General features: G+C 41.6%; 1 protein-coding gene across 2 annotated transcripts in view; it reads left to right on the forward strand.

Annotated features, from left to right (window-relative positions):
• HIVEP3 (HIVEP zinc finger 3) overlaps positions 1-24,257 on the forward strand; it is a 186,665-nt gene that overhangs the window by 130,768 nt on the left and 31,640 nt on the right. For both annotated transcript variants that reach the window (XM_077480970.1, XM_077480971.1), the window contains exon 4: positions 15,807-21,056. In XM_077480970.1, the coding sequence (XP_077337096.1) occupies positions 16,233-21,056 (4,824 nt within the window). In that variant the 5' untranslated portion in view covers positions 15,807-16,232. The remainder of the gene's footprint in view (positions 1-15,806; positions 21,057-24,257) is intronic.

The raw sequence follows: 24,257 nt of genomic DNA on the forward strand, positions 1-24,257 counted from the left end.
TTGCAGGCCGAATTGCCCCTCAGGGCTACAAAACAGGCACAAAACATAATGAACGAAAAACATTCAATACATTTTTTTTTTTTTATTCATTACAATATATTTCATTATGTGTTATGTCTGTTTTGTAGTCTGATGAGGGGAAGAGTTGTGTTGCTCCTGAAACCCATATCCTTTCCTACTCCATGCAAAATTAACCTACAGGAAATAGACTGTATAAGTTTTTGTCTCTGTGATTTCTAAGGTTCCCTTACATGAGTATTGCGTATAGGACAATTGGATATTGAAAAATGTAATCTGTCCACAGGGCAGTGATACAGAAACTCTGTACTTAGAAGTAGTCAAAAAAATATTAGTTTTAGCTCCAGATGGATGCCTACTCTTGCCTTCCCAGCACTATCTTCTACCGGATGAATGAAAAAAATTCTGCAAATACCTGCTTTCTGAGAGCTGGCATTTGCATATGGCATGGTGCTTCCTCCTTATGACATGGTTGGGCACTAAGCATTGCACTGTGGGAGGCTGGAAGTAGGGGGCACTGAAAAAGGTAAGGGTGGACATTATATGGCATGGATACTCCCAAACAATCTTCTTTTTCTTTTTAATAGCCCCCCATGTTCTCCCTCCAGAAAGACATCTAGAAGATGGTTCTAATATTTAAAGCAGAGCTCCACCCAAAAGGGGAAGCTCCACTTGTCTGTCCCCCCCCCCCCCCCCCCCCGTGCTACAACGTTTGGCACCTTTTGAGGAACCTGGTTTTGACAGGTATCCCGCTCCCACTTCCGGCTCGAGGTGGAAGTTTCGGCCCCCTCCTCCTTCCCCTGCAGCCTGCTCATTTGCAGAGCACGCTTCACGCATTCACAGTAGATAACCATCACTGAAGCCACAAAGCTTCACTGCCAGTTTCCCTCAATCAAGATGGCGGTGCCAGCACCCGATAACCGATTGAAAAATTTGTTCGAGTGAGAGCACCGCTGGATTCCCGGACAGATGATGGCCCTAATAAAAGTCAGCAGCTACAGTATTTGTAGCTGCTGCCTTTTAAAAAAAAATTTTAAGAAGCCTGGAGCTCCTCTTTAAAATGGACATCGACTGGCTGTATATATTTTGTCAGATACAGTTGTAATTATTTGTATTGTGCAGCAATTTATTTTGTAATAAATCATATTTGTGTTTCTTTCTCAAATTCTGAACAGGTGGGGCAGCTATATTTAGGAAATTGGGTAAATGTTTGGTAAAGCGTTCAACCCAAGCCCAATGAATTGTGCCGCAATGGTTGTATATTACAGTTTACATATGAGGGAATCATTTTGTGGATTCAAGCTAATCCGATAAATCTAAATTTAGTTTTTTTCATTGATTTTTTATTTTTTTTTTCCAAATCCCAGTTTGTAAGGTCTGCAGAAGTGGGCACAATTCATAATTTCTCATATTTGGGAGTCTATGCAAATTTCACAGATTGGGATTTATAGACGCACTGACATATACAAATCACAATTCAATTGTGTCATTCCAGGTTTGCCACAGTTTACTTTGATTTGGAGATTGATTGGCTTAAACCCCGTCCGTAATACAGTGTAAACAGTTGGCAAGGGTTGGCAAAATTCAAACTACAATGTCCCTTTTTTTTAGAATGGCGGTGTTTAAAACGGATGTTTCTTAAGTATTTATTAGCTGTAGTTACATAAATAACGTGTGGCTTGTAAAAGGAATGTATTTTTTTTTTTTTTTTACTGTTCTGCAGAAGATATTTAAAAGCTTACCTGATCGCACCATGGGGTAATTAATAGTGTGTGAGTGAAGTATATACCTGGGGTGAACATGCCAGGGATGACCCTGCAGTTACATTTCCTCTGCTGTCAACCTTTGTCTGGCTGTCCCTCCCTTCCTCTGCTCTCCTTCTCTCTCTTTCTGTTTCTCTTACTCCATTGTGGCACCTCCTTCGCTCTTTGTAGTCCATTTCACGCACTCGTATGCTGGTGTGCTGCGTCCAGAGGCCAGTGGCTTCTTAATGCAGGAAATGGTGTGAATTAAATGGAAAGTAAGGATGGGAAGAGGAGAAAAAGAGAGAGAGAGAGAGAGAGAGACACCAGAGTCATAGAAAGGATTAGAGGAAGAGGGGGGAGAGACAGAGAGTGAGCCGTGGGCGGCTCTCAGATTAGCAATTTCCCCCCTGACATCACGGCCCAAATAAGGAGCTTTGAAATAAACGTGTGTTATTTTCTTTCATGCTTTCCTCTTTACACTGACGATTCACTGCAGGCAGACCAGATGCAGGCAGGGAGCAGGTGAGCTGCATATACTACTTGCATTAGTCCAACTTGTATTTTTTTTTCACTTGCTGGCTGCGGGAGGGTTAACCCAGCAGGATTCCTTCAGAAAGCATCTTTAAATGAAGCCACTATGTGAGTTAAGAGTGGCGAGGGGAGGGCTTGCAGCGGAGAATCCCCATCTGTTACAGAATGAGAGAGAGAAACGGGTCAATAGAGATTTTAGAGGGTTCACGTTGTACTGTTCCTATCCTTTTTGGCAAGTGATGGGGCAGCCTCGAGTCCTCCCCAAGTTTCTCCTCTTTTTAGGTTCTGATCCGTTAAAATACATGGAGTTCTCCTCTTTAAAAGCTCTTAGCATTGTGCCTTTGTTTATTATTTCTCTTTGTTTTTACATCACCGCTTGCTTTCTATGTCCTGTAGGCATTCCGTCATTCTTCTGCCTCTTCAGATGCTCAATGAGTTTCCAAAATTGTAAGTGTGGTATATTTGGTGCCACAATTAGCAGTTCGGCAAAAGAAAAAAACGTTTGGGGGTTATTTCTGTGTTATGGTAAAATTGGCGGGGAAATGTAGATGTAAAAAATCTATTTTGTAACTCTTGTATCAGTTATACCTTGAATTCTTTTTTTGACGAGTAAGATCTGGCCGTCATAATGAATTCTGGCTAATTTTTGTATGTATGTACTGTGGAAGTCAAACTTGGTGGCACGGTGTTAAGCATCACCCGGGAATGCTGGGTTAAGGACTTTATAGGCAGGGAGGTAGTATGTTCTACCCAAGTTGTGTTGGCTTCCTTTTTAAATATCGCAAAGCTAGCCCTACAATGTTTGGCGACAATTAGATTGTAAGCTCCAATATGACACTGAATGATCTTCCTGGAGAAGTGACATAAAAGTATTTTTTTGTCCTGTATTATATAGGTTAAATGCGTTTCTCTAACGAGCAGTTTTCTGCTGGCCTTACCATAGTGTAGATAGGATAAGGTCTGTTTAGTTCAGTTGTGTTGTACCTAGCGTGAGTACTGTTCTCCCTAAGGTGACTTTTACATGTATATAATTGCTTATGATGCTAAAGACACCCATTTGTTGTTATGCTTAGAGCACAGGTTCAATAATTATAGTGATAATATTCATGTGTGTCTCTGTGTATCTAGAGAGGCAATCAAAAAAAAAGCGAGCATGCTTTAATGTGCAAGTTCACTGGCAAGAGCATTGCCTACCTGACCTCTCCAACTTGTCCACATATATTATTAATGTAAGTAAAATTCCATATAACCGCAGTGGATTGCTGCAGTTTTGTTTAGTGTGTCTGTACTTTTAGAAATGAAAAGCATAGTGAGATTCAATTAAGTCGTGGCCGTTTAAATCTAGCCATTTATCGATTTGGAATATGTGGGACACCCCTCTTAATCAGTTTGTTTAAAAGGTTTAACCTAGATGAATTTCACTGCCTTAGGGCTGAATGATTGTTAGCTCTTGAGAACAGAGCTGACCTCTGCGCTGTTCAGAAGAGGAGGAGTGTTTTGGAGGAACCCCTCTGAAAGGCTCTGTCTTGGGATGAGAAGCTCTCTTGTTTTTCTTCTTTTTTTTTTTTTTTTGACCACTTTACATTTGTGTTGAGACCAGCAGCTTTTAGACAGGATGTGATGTAGAGAAACCTCTTGCCATCCATACACGCTCCTTTTGTAGCAGGGTGTTTTTCACAGAGAAACTGCCTCTTCATTATTTTCATTGGTAAGGTCATTATGCCTTTATAATGGAACCATACTCGTCAACTCTGCAGTTTTACCATGACTAAATAAAATGGTGAGATGGCTGAAACTCTTAAGGTGAAACGCTAGACAAAAATAAAAAATGAACTGCATAGTTGTAATACAGTTCAGTCAGCCTTGTGGCAAAGTATTTCAAGTCCTTTAGTAGGTAACCGGTAACATATATACACTTAGCCCTTGTACACACGGTCGGGCATTCCGGCAGAAAATGTCAGATCGGACCGCGTTGTCGGATAATCCGACCGTGTGTGGGCTCCATCGGACTGTTTCCGTCGGAATATCCGACTGACAAAGTTTTAGAGCTGGGCTATAAAATTTTCTGACAACATGGTCCGATGGGACTTTGTCCAATCGTTTGTAGAGAATTCCGATCGGACCAAGTGCCACGCATGCTCAGATCAAATTCCTAGACCAAAGCTATTGGCTACTAGCCTGAACGTAGTCCCGTCGTAACTAAATAACATCACCACATTACGAACGATCGGATTTTCCAACAACTTTGTCCGACCGTGTGTATGCAACACAAGTTTCGGACAAAATCTGATGGATTTTGTTGTCGGAATGTCCGACCGTGTGTACAAGGGCTTAGAAGTTTGTAGCTCACTATAATAGAATATACATTTGAGCTTGAATGTCAGTATGTAATAATGCTTCAAAATGTCCTTCGTATTGTGTATATGTACTGTATTGATCGGTGTATAACACGCACCCCACATTTAGGGAATTTTTAAGGAAAAAAACTTTTAGGAGGGAAGTTTAAGGAAAAAAAATTACATTTAAATGCCTATCAATGCAGCCTTATCAGTGTCATTTGCAGCCTTGCATTGCAGCTTTATCAGTGTCCATCTGCAGCCTTGTCAGTGTCATTTGGTCATTTGCAGCCTTGTCAGTCATTTGCAGCCTTGTCAGTGTCGTTGCAGGCTTGCCGTTTAAAAATGGCGTCGCCAAGATACAGATGGATGTCCTGTGTATCTCGGTGGCGCTCGGTAGCTCTCCGCTGTTCTCGGTGGCTTTCGGCTTTCCGAGAGCAGCCGAAAGCCGCCGAGAAGCTCACAATTGGGGGGGGGGGGGGTGATCGGCGTATAACATGCACCCACGATTTCCCCCTGATTTTTAAGGGGAAAAAAGTGTGTTATATGCCGATAAATACGGTAACTGTTATTAGAAATTATACATTTGGGTACATTTTACAGGTTTTTTTTTATTTATTTTTTATTTACAAAACCTTTACCTAGTTTGATAGCAGTTCCTACATCTACCTTTTTCATTTCATTTTTCAAGTTTTAAAAACACGATGTGGCTATGACAGCAACAAAATGCATAGCGCATGTCAGCAACCAGGGAAACGCTACACCTGGAGAGGAAGCAGCACGTGGGCAGATCTAGTGATCCAACACTTTTCAGGCATGTATTCGCCAGCACGCCATGGATCCTCAAATGTTCAAAACTTTTATTTTCAGAGCGATCACATTACAAAGGTACAAGTGCAACGTTTTCGAGCTGTGCAGGACTCCTTTGCATGCCTGATGAAGGGGCCCTCTGAGGCTCCGAAAAGTTGCACTTGTACCTTTTGTGATGTGATCTCTCTTCAATTAAAGTTTTGGACAACATTTGATGATCCATGGTGTGCTGGTGAATATGTGCATTGATCTGTGATGAGGCCAGTATCCAGCTGGTAGGCACTGCAGCACCCGTTACTGACAAGCCTTGTTTCCAGGAAAGTGTGCAATGGGAATATAGACAAGACTTTTCAGGCATGGTTGCTAGCATTTTTGAATCGATTTGACCATTTGTGGTGATGTTTGACGTGGATACGTTATAACACAAGCTCTGAAAGAGCAGATTGTGCAGGGTAAAATAAAAACCGCTTTGGAACACTTCATCTACAATTCTTTAATTTTAGTTCCCCATATCTTCTACAATGTATGCTTGTCTCAAACAGCAGGAAAGGGCATAAATGATCTAAATAGCAGGAGGGGAGATCTAAAACAGCCTTTATATGGTTATTGTGAATTTTACAAACCAACTTATGGATCCCAACATAAATACACATTTGTTAAGTTGCACTATAGATGCCTATCAGTTACAGACAAGTATTCAATTTTCCAGCTAAAACAGATGCAGACGCATTGAGGGCAATGTATGAAACAGAATTGGGCTGCCTATCATTTAGGGTTCCAAAAAGGATTTGAACAATTTATTGCTTCCTGCAGCTCCAGAGAACTGGCTGTGACCTCTGTTAGGAAGAACAATACAGGACCCAGTGAAGTCATAGTGGCTAGTAGATAAAACCATTGGTAGAAAACCAAGCTTCTGCTACACTTAGAAGTTTCAGATACTGAAGATTCTGATAGAGATCTAAGGTAAGTTTTAAAACGGTCGTAAAGTAAAATTTTTTTTTTTTTGTACTAAAATAAAAAAGTTGTTATAATTGTGTTATAAGTTGTTACTCCTCTTCTGGAGTCCCTGGCTGGTGCTCTCTGCTCCTCCTTTTCTCTGTGTGCCACCATAGGAAGTCACTTGCTATGTTGTGGCACATGTGCAGGCTCTCTCCTGAGCCAGACTGTCTGCATCTATTGACACACACAGCGTGGCTTGGCCCCAACCCCTGCTCTGCTCACAGGATTTGATTGTCAGCACCAGAAGCCAATGGCTCCCACTACTCTCAGCCAAGCCTGTGAGAGTGAGGAGAGAGGATAGTAGACCTGCAGCCAGGCACAGCACTGGATTGATACAGAACTCAGGTAATTATTTAGGGTTGCATGGGTTGAAACATAGAATTCATTAAGGTAAAAGAAAACAGTTTGACTTCAAAACCACTTTAAGTCATTCTTTTATTGTAAGACCTTATTTTGAAGATGATATTCTATTGATTGAGTAATTTAATTTTTTTTTAAAGGATGAACCTTCAGGTCAGCAGAATGGCATGGACAGGCAAATGGGCGTATAGGTACGTCCCTTTAAATTGTCCGCCGTGCCATCACGTGCGCACATCGGCCGGGACCTCCGTGAGTCCGTTTACGGGTCCCGCGGACTCTATCGCCACGGGGATATCCGCGATCGTCTCACGGGGAGGAAGAACGGGGAGATGCTAAAGTAAACAAGCATCTCCCCGTTCTGCCTAGCAACAGTGACACTGATCCCTGCTCCCTGTGATTGGAGCAGAGATCAGTGATGTGTAAAACACAGCCATGCCCCCCACAGTTAGCAACAGGCCCCTAGGACACACTTGACCCCTACACTGCCACCTAATGGTTAACCCCATCACTGCCAGTGTCATTTCCCCAGGAATCCGTGCATTTGTATAGCACTGATTGCTGTATAAATGACAATGGTCCCAAAAATGTGGAAACAATTTCCGATGTGTCCGCCATAATGTCGCAGTCACAAAAATCGCTGATCACCACCATTACTAGTAAAAAAAAAAAAACAATTATTACTAAAAATCGCTTATTGCAATTTTTTTTTTTTATCAAAAATATGTAGAAGAATGCGTATCGGCCTAAACTGAGGGAAAAAACATTTTTTATACATTTTTGGGGGATATTTATTATAGCAAAAAGTAAAAATAATGCGTTTTTTTTTTTTTTTTTCAAAATTCTCACTCTTTTTTTTTTTTTTTTTTTTTTTTGATGGCACAAAAAATAAAAACCGCAGGGGGGTCAAACAACACCAAAAAGGAATATTTGTGGGAAAAAAAGGACGTCAATTTTGTTTGTGAGCCACGTCGCATGACCGTGCAATTGTCAGTTAAAGCGACGCAGTGTCTTTAGTGAGCTAGCAGACACGGTGTACTTACTCATGGGCAGCTTTTTTTCTATACACCATAACAGGGTAGCTGTCTACCTGCAAGCCTGCAGGGTGATGGCTTCTCCATTAGGGCCTATGGGGGGAAAAAAGCACATGCACTGTATCCTTGGATCCATACTGAGGCTTATTCATCAAGAGGCATACATGCATTATACAAGTAGCTGGACAACATTACAAATCTTTTGGCAGTTAAAGCAGAACTAAACCGTACTATCATTTTCAGCCAAGAAGCTGACATCTTGGCCTCTGTTTTTCAACTGCCAGGATGCTGCACATGTGATCAGTTATGACACCAGCCATTGGATGGTTTGACAGTTTGGTTGAGAGCACAACCAATGTGACAGTTACGTTTACAGCACATGCCTGTAATGTAACTGTTTTTTTAAACTGTTAAATTGATAGATTTAGTTCAGCTTCACAACATTTTGCATATCATATCAATATTTCTAATGTGTATTTAGCTGTTTGCCTGTAGGTCAGCTTTAATTTCACCAGTCCCGATAGCCCATAACTCCAATATAAAGGGCAGTTCTGCCCTGGTAGATGGGCAATCAGAAACCAATTAAGTCATTTGAATACCTTTACATCAGGGATATTCAATTAGTGGACCTCCAGCTGTTGCAGAACTACAAGTCCCATGAGGCATAGCAAGACTCTGACAGCCACAAGCATGACACTCAGAGGCAGAGGCATGATGGGAGTTGTAGTTTTGCAACAGCTGGAGGTCCGCTAATTGCATATCCCTGCTTTACATGATACTTTTCCTCTCAAACAGATTACATGTGCAGATGATAATGTGTCTGTATCAATTGTTTTAATGCATTCAGGGTGGCACACATTCATACACATGCTTGTTTTTAATGATAGTACTGAGCACAGAACAGGGCAGGCAATTTTGAAATCATTACATCACTACAGATAGGAGCTCTTTGCTTATCAAGTTATCCATGTAATATTGTTTGGTAAGATAAAAACCATATGTATCAAGAGGATGGGAGATACAAGGAGCTGAAAATGTAATGAAGTCATTAGTAGAAGCAGTAAACATCATAACAATCTGTCTCTCCTTTGTTAAAATCATAACATGTATCATAAAATCTAATATTTAAATGTAAGGAAGCTAGAAGTTATAATTATGTATTTTTTAGTATATGTTTATATAGTATAAATAAATAAATTAAAGAACAAAGAAAATTTAGATGAAGCATTAATACAGGTTGTTCAAATAGCGTGAAGGTTTATGCTTAGTGACAGAAGTCGTACAATTATAGGGGATAATGCACAAGACTAATGTGGCCAACACAGTAGACCTGATGTGTTGGAAAATGTCTGGTAAATAACTATCGGTCTGAATAAGAGTAGATGATCTTTTACTGCTGTGACCTGCCTAATGGAGAGTAAAGGGAACTTGATGAACATGTACTGCACAGTGTATGAATCTGATTCCTTACTAAGACCTTGGTAATCTCGATACTTCCATTCTCTGCATTCATGGTATGTGTTTATTACCATGCACTACCCCGGGGGGCCCCACTACCTCTCCTTTCTTCTTTTCTTTTGCTGCCACCATTGTACTTATGTATACTAATTGTTAAAATTCAATAAACCAATTTGACAAGAATCTGATGGGTGAAAATGGGATCTCCTTACAGGAGGTTTTGTTTCTAGAGTTTGAAGGCTGTATCGAAAATGTAAGGCTGAGATCATGTATTGGAACTCCCAATGTGCTTATATTCCAGTAGAGATTTGTCTTAACCCTTTTGATCCGTTCCCTGTCCTTGTATAAATATTTTGTTGGCTGCCAATCAGGGCAGCATAGCATTAATATAAGTTACAAAGATTGGGCAACCATGGTGGCCTTTCAAGTGTTGAGCTGGAGCTGCCAACTGTGATTGATTAGTGGGTTCTAGGCCAAGAAGTTTATTTGTTCACTATGTGCAGTGTATGAGCAGACTTTAGCACAATTATGGAAACAGTATTTCATCTTTGTGGTTGCTATGGAAATGCTGAGGATGTTTCTGTGATGTGTTTTTCCCTAGAAGTTTGGGTTCTGTGCCGAAGCAGGGCCGAATTATCACCTGTTTTCAGCAGCAGTACATATACTAATTGTTCCTGTGGTGTATTTTACCTTTGATCACAAATAGATTACTATTATAGGGTATATGAATTGTTGCTGTAGTCATGATTGGGGGGGCGAAATTAGATATGTCTTGCAGATGGAACGTCATTAAATACTAATATGTTTGTGTAAATTTACCATTGAAGTTTAAAGCATGTCATCACCAGGCAGCACAATTACTCCAGTTAGTGCAGACACCGATCAACCGAACTCTCCCTTAGGCCTCATGCACACGGACATTTTTACAGCCGCTTTTTTGAGCGTTTTTTGCAGCTTAAAAACGCCTGTCCATGTTAGTCTATGGCTTCATGCCCACCTAGGCGTTTTTGAGCTGAAAATGGCATAGGCGTTTTTAAGCTGTAAAAAAAACCCAGGACCAGTGCGTTCCGTGGCGCTAGAGCTGTAAAAACGCGAATCGTGGGAAAACGCGCAACATATTTTCTTTGTTTTCTGAGTGCTATAGCCAAGAGATGTGTTTCTTTAAAAACGCTACTTAACGCTAAAAAACACACAAAAACTGCAATGCAAAACGCGGTAAAAATCGTGTTTTTAACGCCGATATTTCCAGGCGTCGGAGCTAGCTTTGCAGCCAGTTTTTTAAAACGTCCGTGTGCATGAGCACTTAAAGGGTCTCTATTAAAGCTCTTTCTTGTTGCTCACTGTCAATTACCTCCTTGTGGATCCCAAATAAGAATTTACTTGCTATAGTGTATCCAACCCTTTCTCATTTCCGTGTGGGGCAGATGAAAAACTAGAAGAATGCTAAATGGAGCTCATTTGGCACCCATCATTGGTAGTCCTAGGTTTCAACCTGACTAAAAAGCACTTAATTTCCAATAGTGGAAACATTAATTTGTTTTGTATTGAGAACCATTTTACTGTAATTATTACCGTGGCACTATTTGAACTGACCTGTAGGTACAGAGAGGCATCGAAGGAGAGCAATTTGACAGTATATCATTTTCTTACAGAAAGTACCCAAAAACAGTCATACATGCTCCAGTGGGACTGCGACCATCATAAAACTTTGGCCATTCCAGAGGTGGTTTCTAGTTCCCTTTAGGATTGCTAAACTGCACTCTAAAGCTTCAGCTACTTGTTAAAGGGGCCTTTGCCAATTGGGCAATTATGTGCCATACATGGGTGGCAGCGGCCTAATGTATACAGCATCTGGCTCAAACTTCATAATTTGATCTGTTACTGGCATAGACCTACCCAGGTCACCTGAAACCACCTTATTTCTCAAATTTGATAAGGAAATCCCCAAAAACTTTAAACGGTTAGTGTCATTCTTATTCTTGGCTACCATACATTTAATTGGATCATGGTAAATGGCAAACTTACATGTATGCTTCATAACTCACAAATACAATTTTGATAAAACATGGGCTCCATTGATTCAGTATACATCTTTGAACTCTTGAAAGTCAGAAGGAGCCATTTTTCTTAATTTTTTTTCCTTTTATTTTAACCTAGTGATTTAGTCAATCGGCCTTAGATGGATTTCATTTCAGCCAGTTCAGCAGGGACCAGCCAAGATTCAATACATGTATGGGCAGACTGATTGTACTAAAGTCAATCCATTGATCGACTTATCGTATTTCTGTCAGAGGAGACGCGCTCTCTCTCTCTCTCTCTCTCTCTCCACACGGGGTCTCAGCTCTTGATTGGATAGATTGATAGCAGCGCAGCCATTGTCCCCCTTGCTGTCAATCAAATGCAATGACGTGAGCACCGGGGGCGGGGCATTCGTGTCTATGGAAGCAAATGCTGGACTCAGGAGCATGCCCGCAAGGTAGCCCCCCCAGGAGAGCTCTTCTCCTAGGGGGTTATCTGATGTGGGGAGGAGCCGCCGGTGGACCCCAAAAGACGAGGTTCAGGGCCCCTCTGTGCAAAACGAGCTGCATAGTTGGAGGTAAGTAAGATTTATTTTTATTTTTTTTTTTTTTAAACAAACCCTTACAATCACTATAAGTACAACCAGTCAATCAGATTTTTGCCATGTGATTACTGCTAGCAGGTTTAGCCATTAGCCGTAAGCATTGTGTACTCCCAGCCGGAAAGGCTCCCCGTGCCCCCCTGCCATCAGAACATAATGGCGCTATGGGAGGGATTCTCCCATCAACACTGACTGTTTTCTTTCCTGCGACCTGTTGTTGCAAGAAAAAAAAAAAAATAGAACCACTTCTAATAGCCTAAGTTTATTCTTTTTCAACGTCACAACTTCCATTAACAGACCAAGCTATCAATATGGAAATTAGAGGGTCTCAAAAAGGAAAAATAAAACTTGCTGTAATTACCTATAAAGGTTTAGCTGGAGTTCATCTTAAATTTGTTACTCAAGTCTATATAAATTTGAACACTTAAGGTCAATCTAAAGCTGGCCATACACCATTTCTGATGACCATGCGGAAATTTGCTTTGTGAGTGGCCTTTCAGCCGCTTTTGGCTCTGCATCCTTTGATTTGAAAAATAAAAAGAGTCGGGTAGAAAAATTGGCAGGCAGATGCAGCTGCTGTTTGGGTATTTTGACAGCTGCTGGCACCAGCCATCAAACTACAGTAGCCCATAAGGGAGGATTTGTCCATCTGTGCTGTTAGCATCAATGGAGGAATCTCTTGGCTGAAATAAATCTCAATGCAAGGCCAACTTAATACTACTCTCGCTATAGGCTGACAGGGTGGCTTCAGTGCTCCTCCATAAAGTGAAGCCACTCTAAGCCCTTGTACACACGGTCGGACATTCCAACAACAAAATCCGTCAGATTTTGCCCGACGGATTTTGTCCGAAACTTGTGTTGCGTACACACGGTCGGACAAAGCTGTTGGAAAATCCGATCGTTCGTAACGTGATGGCGTTATTTTGTTACAACGGGACTATGTTCAGGCTAGTAGCCAATAGCTTTGGTCTAGGAATTTGATCTGAGCATGCGTGGCACTTTGTCCGATCGGAATTCTCTACACAGAATCGGACAAAGTCGGATCATGTTGTTGGAAAGTTTTATAGCCCAGCTCTAAAACTTTGTCCGTCGGATATTCCGATGGAAACAGTCCAATGGAGCCCACACACATTCGGATTATCCAACAACACAGTCCGATCTGACATTTTCCGTTGGAATGTCCGACCGTGTGTACAAGGGCTTAGACAGGAAGTGTGTTACTGGAAAGATCACCGTGTGAAATGAAGAGTAAAAGAAAACTGATGAGCCACCACATTTAAATTTGTTCTAAAGGCAGAACATTGTGCATTCCCTGCATTAAGGTAAAAAAATGTCCCAGTAATGGTTTCGTCCCTTTATCCCTTATATACTTAACTGAGTCCTATCTCCATCCAGTGCTGTGCCTGTCTGTAGCAGTGCTGGTTCCTGTTCCAAGGATTTCTGCTGCTTCAATTCACACCAGCCTTAATCACCGGTGTGAAAGTAGCCTTAAAGGAGAAGTACAGCCAAATCTAAAGCCCACTGTCTTCTGACGTCACAGAGCTAGTACAGGCTGGTGAAAGATTGCGACCATATGGTCGGGATCCACCCAGAAGCCTGGACTAACAGCTGGCTGAGCCTCTCATCGAGCCTCTCAGAGCCGTGACTGACAGTCACCAGCTCTCTGCTCACAGATCCCTGAGAACTAAGCGATGAGCTGTAATAATAACTCCATTTAATTTAATAACTCCATTCTCAGTCTTAGAGCTGGCGGTGGACAGATGCAGAATCTGACCGCTGCATCCACTTAGGCAAGTATGATTTAAAAAAACAAAACAAAAAACTTCTCGTTTAAATAATATTTGTGAAGTCTTTGTTGAATGTTTCTAAATATTAACATGTTTATGACTACCCTACCTCCCTTTATTACTTTTTGTGGATCCTAGTCTTACAATACCGAGTTTTGTCAGATGCATTCCTGCATAGTTATGTGTAAAGAAATGCACGGAGTTCCAATTTTGTATTGTATCATGTCTGGAAAAATAGCCTAATGTGTATTGCAAGCCTGTATTTCTAATTTACTGTTAGGGTCCTTTCACACGGGGCAGATCAGTGCTGATCCGCCCCGTGGATATCCGCTTGCTCAGCGGTGATTGCCGGAGCGATCTCCACTGAGCAGGGAGATGACACGTCCGTTGGGAGATCGGGTGACGACGGACCGCAGTGTCCATCGTCCCCTGATCCGATCCGATGACTGATGGAAAAATTGCTTTTTCCTCTGTCACACTTTTTCGGATCGGAGCGGGTCGGATATCAACGGACATGTCACCGCTGACATCCGACGCTCCATAGAGCTCTATGGAGTATCCGTTCAGGTCCGCCTGAAAAACTGACAGGCGGATCTGAATGGATCAGTAGTGTGAAAGGGGTCTAAGTAAATAGATAGAATAGCTAGAATATGCATGTAGTAAGGAAACTTTGAGTAATGTCAGAAGTCCTGATATGTACACTTTTTGAATTTAATTGACTTTGAAAGCATTTAATAGGTCAGTATAACTACATGGGAACTGGCACTTTCGGAGACATCAGTGGCCATCTTTTGTATTTATAACTTTCCTGATTGACCTTAGGCAGGCCATACACAGTTTTATATCTCGGCTGGTTCAGCAAGAACCGACTGAGATTCGAACCGTGTATGGGCAGGCTGAATGTACCAAGTTGATCGAACGATCAACTTGGGTATAACCAGCATGCCGGATTTACCTGCAAAAATCGCTAGTGGCTGCTGTAGCTGCTAGCAATGATCACTGTCTTCTCCCAGCTCGGAAGACTTCCCCTGCGATTCAAGTGGTGGCAAGAAAGAAGTTTGCACCTAAACACATTTTAAGAAAGGAGCACTGATGTTTAGCTTAAGAGCCGGTTCACACAGCGGGCGATGCGAGGCGACACGACTCGCCTCGCCTCGCTCTCGCAAGTCGCCCCCGTTCTGTACAATGGAACCGTTCTGAGAGGAGCGACTCGAGTCGTTCCGACTCAGAAAAAAGGTTCCTGTACTACTTTTGGGCGACCTCGGGGCGACTTGCATTGACTTCTATACAGAAGTCATTTGCAAGTCGCCGCTGAGGCCGCTGCAGGTCGCGGCGAGGCAAGTCGGAGTCGCCTCGCCTCGCCTGCAGTGTGAACCGGCCCTTAATGAAGTCTGTAGTGAAGAAAAAGCATAAGCCTCTATTGAAATTGCCAATTGTCTAGCTATCATGCTGATCCAGTGGCTTTAATACTTTCAGGTGACCTGTGTGCATTAGGAGTTCAGACTTGTATGCTTATTTTGGGTCACTTATTCAAAGTAGTGAAGCCAAAAACAGGCAGGTAACTAGCATTTTCAGAGCAAGGTCAGCAATGAAAGACAAAAAATTTGTCTCTGTACAGGTTTCTTATAACAACACATTTGTCCAGAATATAACTATGGAAACGGCTGACTTGTTTTTGAATATACAGGCTTTTGGATTCTCATTCTAGGGTGTCGACACCGAATGAGCATTTGTATATGAGGTGCTCCTTACACCTGATATGCACATACTTGTTCCAAGTCCATCCTGTACCAAGGAATAAAGACATAATTAGGATGACAACCCAAAAGTCAGAATTTTCAAAAACAAATCAGCAGCTACATTATCTCTGTCCTACAGATTTATTTTAAAGTAGATCTGTACAATTCTGGTTTTGTATCCTGTGATGTACTATAAAAAAAAACAACTATATTATACTACTTTTGATTGTTCACTGGCAATGGGTTCCACTGGTTGTACTGTTACCAATCTTACAAATGGTTATTAAATAGCATTTCGTTAGGTTTCTGTTTTTCTATAGGTGCCATTATTTTAAAATTAACCATTGTTGAATGTATTTCTTTCTTTTCCAGGCCAATGGTACTACCACCAGCTTCATTGAACACCTACTTCAAGAAATACTTTGAGTTTCCAAACCTTCAGTGAACTTTAAAACCTCTACTAGTGGAATACAACTCGTAGCTATAAACAATGTCAAGAGCCAAACCTTGCAGTGAATTGACTGGAACAGTATTTGTGCTGTTATTTTTTACTTCTGTACTCTCATTTATGTGACAGATCATGGATTACAAATATTGACATTGACATCTGAACTGTATTTATTTCTTGTGGTACAAGTAGAGACTTTTGTGGCCAAAAAGCCTAAATCAGTTTCCTGTTTGTAAGGGTTGTCCTTCAAAGGTGCAATGCAGATGCTTTTAATATTTTACCATGGTTGTTAGGTATTGCTTTTCCCCTGGACTTTGCAAAAATAGCACAGGGAGTCTCTGGTGTAGGTGATGGAGCCAGAGAAAGGCCAGAAGAGCACAAGGAAGTCGGAGGAAGGTGTGAGGAAAAGGCCAAGCAAAGGAGAGGGGGTTCAAGGCACAGAAACTCCGACAGAGGATTATCCAGGTTGTAGTCGGGAAGATCACGTTTCACACCAACGTTTCCCAAGTTCCCTAAAGATAGCGAGAGAAGGACCTCCTAGGAGGGTGGGAAGGCCGTGCAAACCCAAAGTTCCACTTCTTGAGCAACTTCACGTTTCTAAGTCACAAAATTTTTCACCAGCATTCATGGCCCCCCGCATAGATCAAGAGCATGGCCTTGAAGGGCCGGCATGGCAAGTTTTAGATCCAGTACAGTCAGGTCCGTCCAAGTCTTCTTCTGCACTACATGCCAGACTTTCACGTTTGGCAGAAGATCCTTCACAGAAAGCTTACGTCCAACGGCCAACTCAGGTTTCTGTAAAGCAAGTCGATGAACCTCATAAAAAAGAAAAGAAGCCCCAAAAGCCAGGAAAGTATATATGCCAATACTGCAGCAGACCATGTGCAAAACCAAGTGTTCTACAAAAACATATCAGATCTCATACTGGTGAGCGCCCATATCCCTGCATCCCTTGTGGATTTTCTTTCAAAACAAAAAGTAATCTTTATAAACACAGAAAGTCTCATGCTCACAGAATCAAAGCAGGGTTGGCTTCAGAAATTGGAACAGAGGCATATTCATCAAACTTAGAGATGGAGAGGCTTGGCGGAGAAGAAATTGATGAGCCGTCAGAAGGAGAAAGCACAGATTCAGAGAATGAGACAAGCACAATGTCAAACATAACAGAGCTGTCTCCACAGCAGAAGCATCATTTGCCATCATCTGAGTCCCAAGGAATGTCAAAACACCATAGTACACGTCAGGAACTTTTCTCTTTGTCACAACAAAATGTGCCCCATGCATTTGAGGAGAGTGTAGCATTTAAAGATCCTTCACCTGAACTCCTGCTAAAGTCAGAGGATACCCACAGTATAAAACAAAAACTGGCTCTCAGGTTAAGTGAGAGAAAAAAGGCCAGTGAGGAGCAGACATTTCTCAGTCCTGGAAGTAAAGGTAGTACAGAGTCTGGTTACTTTTCACGTTCTGAGAGCGCAGAACAGCAAATAAGTCCTCCCAATACAAATGCAAAGTCCTATGCTGAAATTATATTGGGTAAATGTGGAAGAATTGGGCAGAGAACTAACATTTTAGCAACACCCTCCCCTCTTCTGGGCACTGCTGAAGAAAAATCTAGTTCAATACCAATGTCTGTGCCTCGGACACAGGTAATTGAGCATATTACCAAGCTCATTACTATCAATGAGGCTGTAGTGGACACTAGCGAGATTGACAGTGTTAAACCAAGGAGAAGTTCACTGTCAAGGAGAAGCAGCATTGAGTCACCTAAAGCAGCTTTATATCGGGAAACTTTTCAGTTTGATGTTAAGTCTCCAGGTGCTCTTCAGCTAGATTCTAAAATGCCATCTGAGAAGACGAAAGCTGAGCATTCCTTCACCTCCCATCAACCGTCCCACAGTGCCACAGAGACAGTGCCTCTTCTTCGAAGCCACTCTATGCCTTCTTCAGCCTGCACTATTAGCTCACCACATCCTTTCAGAGCTAGTTATTCATTTGATGATCGGATTGTGGACTCTGAAGTGCTAAGCCGCAGTCACCTACTTAGTTCTCATCCTCGACTACTAAAGAGACAACCAGCAATAGAGCTACCGTTAGGAATGGAGTACTCTTCAGAGGAAGGCAACACAACAAGTCAAGACACCTCTGGAAAAACAACTGATGATCTGGAAACAAAAGAAACTGAAGTTTCCAGGAAATCAAAGAAGGGGGGTAGAGTAAAGGGTTTGATCTATGAATGTAATATTTGTGGTGCTCGATACAAAAAAAAGGGTAATTATGAAACTCATAAGAAATACTATTGCTCTGAAATGCAGATATTAGAATCTCCAGTTATTGCATCAAGCAGTTCTGTTGAAACTGGAAAAGGACATCCAGAACATGAAACATGGTCCCCGCTACCAAATTACAAATTAGGACCGAGTTTAGAAATGTCTACTTTGCGAAAAAGGCGAAAAGAGAAAAGTCTTGGTGATGATGAAGAGCCCCAGTCAGCTGAATGGTCTCAGTTTCCAACATCTTCTATTTCCCTAGAATCCTGTTATGCTCCTCCTAATACATCTTTGAATTTGTCTAGTGATACAGCTAAGCAGTCCACCAGTAGAAGTGAAACTGCACCGAAGTCTGATATTCATGCACTAACCTTTGAAAGTAAAGAGAAATCTACAATTTCAAAAGAAATTTCTGTAATTCAGCACACTAGCTCTTTTGAAAAATCTGAGTCTATGGAAAAGAAGAGTAGTTTTGACGAGGAAGATGCACCTTATCGTACTGTAAGACAACATCCTCACTCATCTCATACTTTGCAGCCTAAGTTAGTCAGGCAGCATAATATTCAAGTGCCAGAAATTTTAGTCACTGAAGAACCAGATAAGCCAGAGGTTGAACCTGAAGATCCTCCCAAGGAGCCAGAGAAGGTTGAAGAATTTCAGTGGCCCCAAAGAAGTCAAACTCTTGCACAACTTCCTGCTGAGAAACTCCCACCAAAAAAAAAGAGGCTACGCTTAGCAGAAATGGCACAGTCTTCTGGAGACTCTAGTTTTGAATCCACAACGCTCACTCGAAGCCCTAGTCAAGACAGCAGTATTTCACATGCATCCAGTCATTCTGTTTCATTTGACCGAGAAGAGGGCACCAAACCAGAAACATCAGGTCAACAGCCAGAGGCTACTGCCAAATCAATGGGACATTATATGCTCACTGTTCCTTCTCACCATCACCAAACAAGAGAAATGAGAAGGTCTGCATCTGAACAAACACCAAATATATCTCATACATTGCAGGTTTCAGAGAACCGAAGCAAATCATTTGATTATGGTAATTTAACATCCTCCACTGCAACATCAATGCTAACAGCTCAGGAGAGGAGGAAGTGCTTTTCTATTAGACAGACATCTCTAAGTAGACATGTGGAACTTGAACCAGAATTAAGCCTCAGAGACTGGAAAGAACCCGAACAGCCCTATTCTTCAAGCCACATACCTGGAAAACCCTGTTTCGAGCAGTCTTCTGTTACATCCCCAGCAGAGCAACAGCAGCATAGTCCTTCCTCCCAGCCAAAGCAGAAATCAAGGACAGCTCAAACTTTGACTGATGAAGTTAAAAAGAGGCAACAGGTATCTCTCTTCCCAGTACAGCCACTACTGCAGTTATCTGAACATGCTTCAGAACTATTATCTTCTCAAGCTACGAGCAGTATTATTTCTGCCCCTTTTTCTTTGGGGCCAATTTCGCCATCTGTGTTTCACACTCCCCCACTTTCTTTACAGCAATCTCTCCTGCACCCAGACCATCTTTCATTGCCTCAGCAGTTAACATTGCATGCCATGGACATACCTTTCAGGCAGCATTCTCCATATTTACATTCTTCCTACCCAGTGTCTTTACCTTTTCTCCCCACATTCCTCATGCCAGTACATTCCCAGTTCACTCTAGCATTGCCTGCGCAAGCTAGTGAACACTATTCACAAATCATACCACAAGTTTCCCCTCCTTTGGGTGCATCTAGCCATTCTTCAGGTCAAGATTATTTCCCGGAAAATGTTGGCACACCCTCTCACAGTCCATTGTCTTTGGAATCTACTGCCCAAGTGATTCCCACATTCCCTGATCCTGCTGTATCGGTTGTTGTTCCTGTCAGAGTTCAGACACACATGCCTTCATATGGTAATGCTATGTACACTACACTCTCACAAATTCTTGTTACACAGTCACATCGTACTCCATCCTCCTTTGTCATACAGAAAATAAATGATGGACGTTCCAAGGGATACAGCTTTGACTTGTCTGATATCTTACCAAAAGAACAGGGCTCCATTGATGAAATACCTTTTCTACATGTGCCATTTCCAAAGACAGAAACAAGCAAATACATACCACTTACTTCTTCTGTTGAAGGTGTTTTAGGTTTTGATGGAACCTCATCTTCTGTTGGCGGCAGTAAACGTATGTTATCACCTGCTGGAAGCTTAGAGCTTACAATGGAGACCCAGCAGCAGAAAAGAGTAAAAGAGGAAGAAGACACAGAAGAAACGTATGAAAAAGCTACAATAAAATCGCACTCCATTTTGGAAGGAAGCAGAACCTCAAATATTGCCACAGCTACGCAGTCACGAAGCAGGTTAGAGTTGTTGGCACCTGAACCTACAGTTGTCTGTGAGCAGCTGTTAGGGTTAGATAGAAAAAAAAAACAACTGCCTCCATCTCCTGTGCATCCACCTTACAGTAAATCACCAGACAAGCACCAAAGCCAAGATGATAGCTTAAGGGTTAAGGTGGAAAAGGATGATCAAGATCTGTTCACTCCGATCTCATCCATTAGACCAACTGCATCTCAAACACCTGTCAGCATCCATTTGACAGTCTCTCATGAAGAAACAGAGGCTAAAAATCTGCAAGTCTTTCCAACTCTTCACACAACCACAAATGTTAGCTGGTGCTACTTGAATTATGTCAAGCCAAATCACACTCAACAAACTGACCGAACAACATCTGTGTATTCTAGTTGGTGCATAAGTTTATACAACCCAAATCTTCCTGGAGTTTCCACCAGGGTGGCGCTATCTCTACTGAGATCGAAACAGAAAATGAGTTCTGAGATTTACACCACTGCTGATGCCCCTCAAGCAGATTCAAGCCTTTTGGTACCCTCCAAGACCCAGAAACCGAAAATGACAGAGGTAGGAACTGTTTTTGTTTTTTTGTTTTGTTTTTTCCTCCAAACCTAAATGTCAATGCTTTTAAACATAGTCACAGGTCAGTAATCTATGTTGGAGGGGAGAATTTTATTTCAGATTGGCAGATCCTCCCTTTAAAGTGGTTGTAAACCCTTTTAAAAAAAATCCTGAAAAAAAAAATCCTGCAAGACAAAGACATAATGAGCTAGTATGCATAGCATACTAGCTCATTATGAATAACACCTGAGAGCAAAGCCCCCGAAGCGGTCCTCCGTCTTCCTCTTCGCCGCTGCCATGGATCACGGAGCGACTTCTGGGTCTCGCGGCTCAGGCGCTGTGATACGCCGGAGCCGCGATTACGTCACTCCCACGCATGTGCATGGGAGCCGACGCTCGCGGCATATATCCGCGATCTGCGGCCTGCCCCAGTGAGCCTGTGCGCCACTGTCTATGGCGCATGTGGCTGTCTTCGGGTAAATATCTCCTAAACCGTATAGGTTTAGGAGATATTTCTTGGACCTACAGGTAACCTGTAGGTCAAAGTTGGTTGTAAGGGTTTACAACCACTTTAAGCAGTGCGGATCAATGCCTAGGCTTTTATCACAACCATGGCTCCTGGAAAGTAATTTATCCTTTCATTAATTAAATAGAGGTCTGCTGTAACCTGCCAACCAGTCTTGTATGTACTTTGTTCATTCAGTACATAACATAAGTTTTATTCATTCAAAGGCCATTAACCATTATTAGATTTTGGTAAAAATTGAAATTGTGTAAAAAAAAAAAAAAAAAAAAAAAAATAGAGCAAATCAGGAATCGGCAAATACTATTTCATGGTACTGCACACGTAATTTCCCTTTTGTTCCAGCATACTATCGGGTTCACACATCTTCAGAATCCACCATGAAATTGTTTGTCTTAGGAAAAAAAACAATACATGCACATTTCCCCATGTTTTATCCCTTTAGAGACCCTTATAAGTACAGGTTATACCCGTTGATGTGTTAGAAATGCACTCTGCACCTAATTTATGTTGTAGGCTGACCACACAAAGCATTTTTGTGGATTTAATGGTGTCAACCCTGCCCAGTTTTCTTTTTCTAAACTACTCACACCCTTTTACTCTTTCTTCTCTACAACATAAAGGCTAAACATTCTGTAGTCCATAAAGAATATATATTACATTATGGTCTGTTCTTCCGACAGTCCGTTCTCCCTCAGATCCACTCTGATGGCCATTGGGAGGGGCTGTTTTTGCTGTGTATAATTTGATTGTTCAGGGCCAAACAAATTATATACACACATAATTGGCTCCTCCCACTGGCATCTAGAGTGGACCTGGCAGAGAATTGCAATACCCCATGCTTGCTCTGCTGATTCTATGTAGGGATCGGAAAAAAACGGACAGCATGTCCATTTTCATCGGATGTTGTCCAATCCGATCCACCAGGACGGATGCGAACGTATCACCATACATCTGATTTTAGCGGATCGGATGTCAGCGGACATGGTTACTGCTGACATCCGTCGCTCCATAGACCTACACGGAGCGTCCATTCAGGTCAACCTAAAAAACTGACAGGTGGACCTAAATGGTCCGTCCGTGTGCAAGGGGCCTAAATCGGCAGCAGCTTTGCATGCCCAGAACGACAGGCCGTACCTCATGAATTTATTAAAGGCCGGTATGTAAACATCAATTGTGTCTAACCGGCGGTGGCATCTGATGATTACATCTATTATTTACATCTCGGCAGCAGCCACAGCCGATAATGCCACCTGCCTTCTAATAACAAAGGAAGCTAGATGGCTTGAGCGGCCTGCCTCTGCCTATTAGCCCTTTCTAGCCTGTTAGCTCTTTCTAATGTCCTTCTTTGCTAGAAGGTAGATGGCTCCAATAGAGTGCATTTTCCCTGTGATTTATATGCATGTAAACATTCGCATAAATGTTTACATGCATATCGCATGAAAAAACACAAAATAGTTTTCCCTGAATGCAGACCATAGGCGTTTCAGAATTATGGCTCTGAACACTTCTCTTGTAAAAGGAGCTAAATGCCCCCATGTACATTGATACATTGGATTTAATAAAGTGTTGATTTTGTTAAAAAATAAATAAAACCTGTGTCATTTAAACACAGTTGAGGGAATTCATCAAACCTGGAGCAACCAGTCGGAATCTGGAACAGTTGTGCTTGACAACCAACCAGCTTCTATCTTCTGCTTGTTCAGTTAAGCTTTGAAAATGAAGGATAGAAGCAGGTTGGTTGCCATGCATAACTGCTTCAGTTTCTGCCCACCCCCGTTATGCAAAAGAAACCTCAGTGCTCAGTGTTTTTTTTGCATCCTTGTGCGTGAGGCCAGATATTGAAATTTTATGAATCTTATTTTTTTAATGAGGTTTTTACATCTTTTTTTTTTTTTTGCTATTTTAGATTTGAGTATTCAAATGTAAGGGAAATCAACAAGTAAACATTAATAGTTGTGGTAAAAGTGTTTTACATTTGTTTCCAATGGGAGTGTGTTAAGTTCTTCACTAATTAGTTCTAGTTATACTAAAAAGTACCTTTTTAAAAAAGCTCCTTTCAATACGGTTATTTACTTTTTATAACAGGGCCTTTATTGTTTTATGAAAGACCTCACTTGGCAATAGTCAGAAAGAAAAGTAAGATTTATATTTTTGAGCCAAAGTGGTTAACTTGTTAGCAATCCTATTTTGAGTCTGTGGCCCAAACTAAAGACATCTTTGGTTGATCGGTATTGTGCTGTAATTCTTTTTGTTGGGCTGGAAATATTAACATCCAACTTTTACATAGCCAACCGCAGAAGTTGTGGTAACCACAATATGTTATATGTAAATAGCAAAACTAGTGAATATGATCATTTCCCAAGTGTTCACCACACTAATGGCTCTCTAGAGACACCTCATCCTTGGGCTGCAATTCTCTAGCAGTTGCTATTTGTGGGAAGAGACCAACTAGAGAAACAGATATTTCCTTAGTTCTGGGAAGGACTGTCCCAATATTCTGCTTTGAAGAAACGTTCTCAGTTGGTGGTCCCTCTCATTGTATATAAAAAAACAAAAGTACAACTATAGTAGATTTTAAATACTTGTATTGGTATTAGGAGCACTTAGGGTTGTCATTTTATAGCAGTACGCTCAGAGGTACCTGAAGCAGCTGTCATTGCCTTCCCTAAACCCAATAGTTG

This window comes from Lithobates pipiens, unplaced genomic scaffold (genome assembly GCF_037356315.1).
Source record: "Lithobates pipiens isolate NorthernLeopardFrog02 unplaced genomic scaffold, aLitPip1_a1.2 Scaffold_16, whole genome shotgun sequence".
Lineage (NCBI taxonomy): Eukaryota > Metazoa > Chordata > Amphibia > Anura > Ranidae > Lithobates > Lithobates pipiens.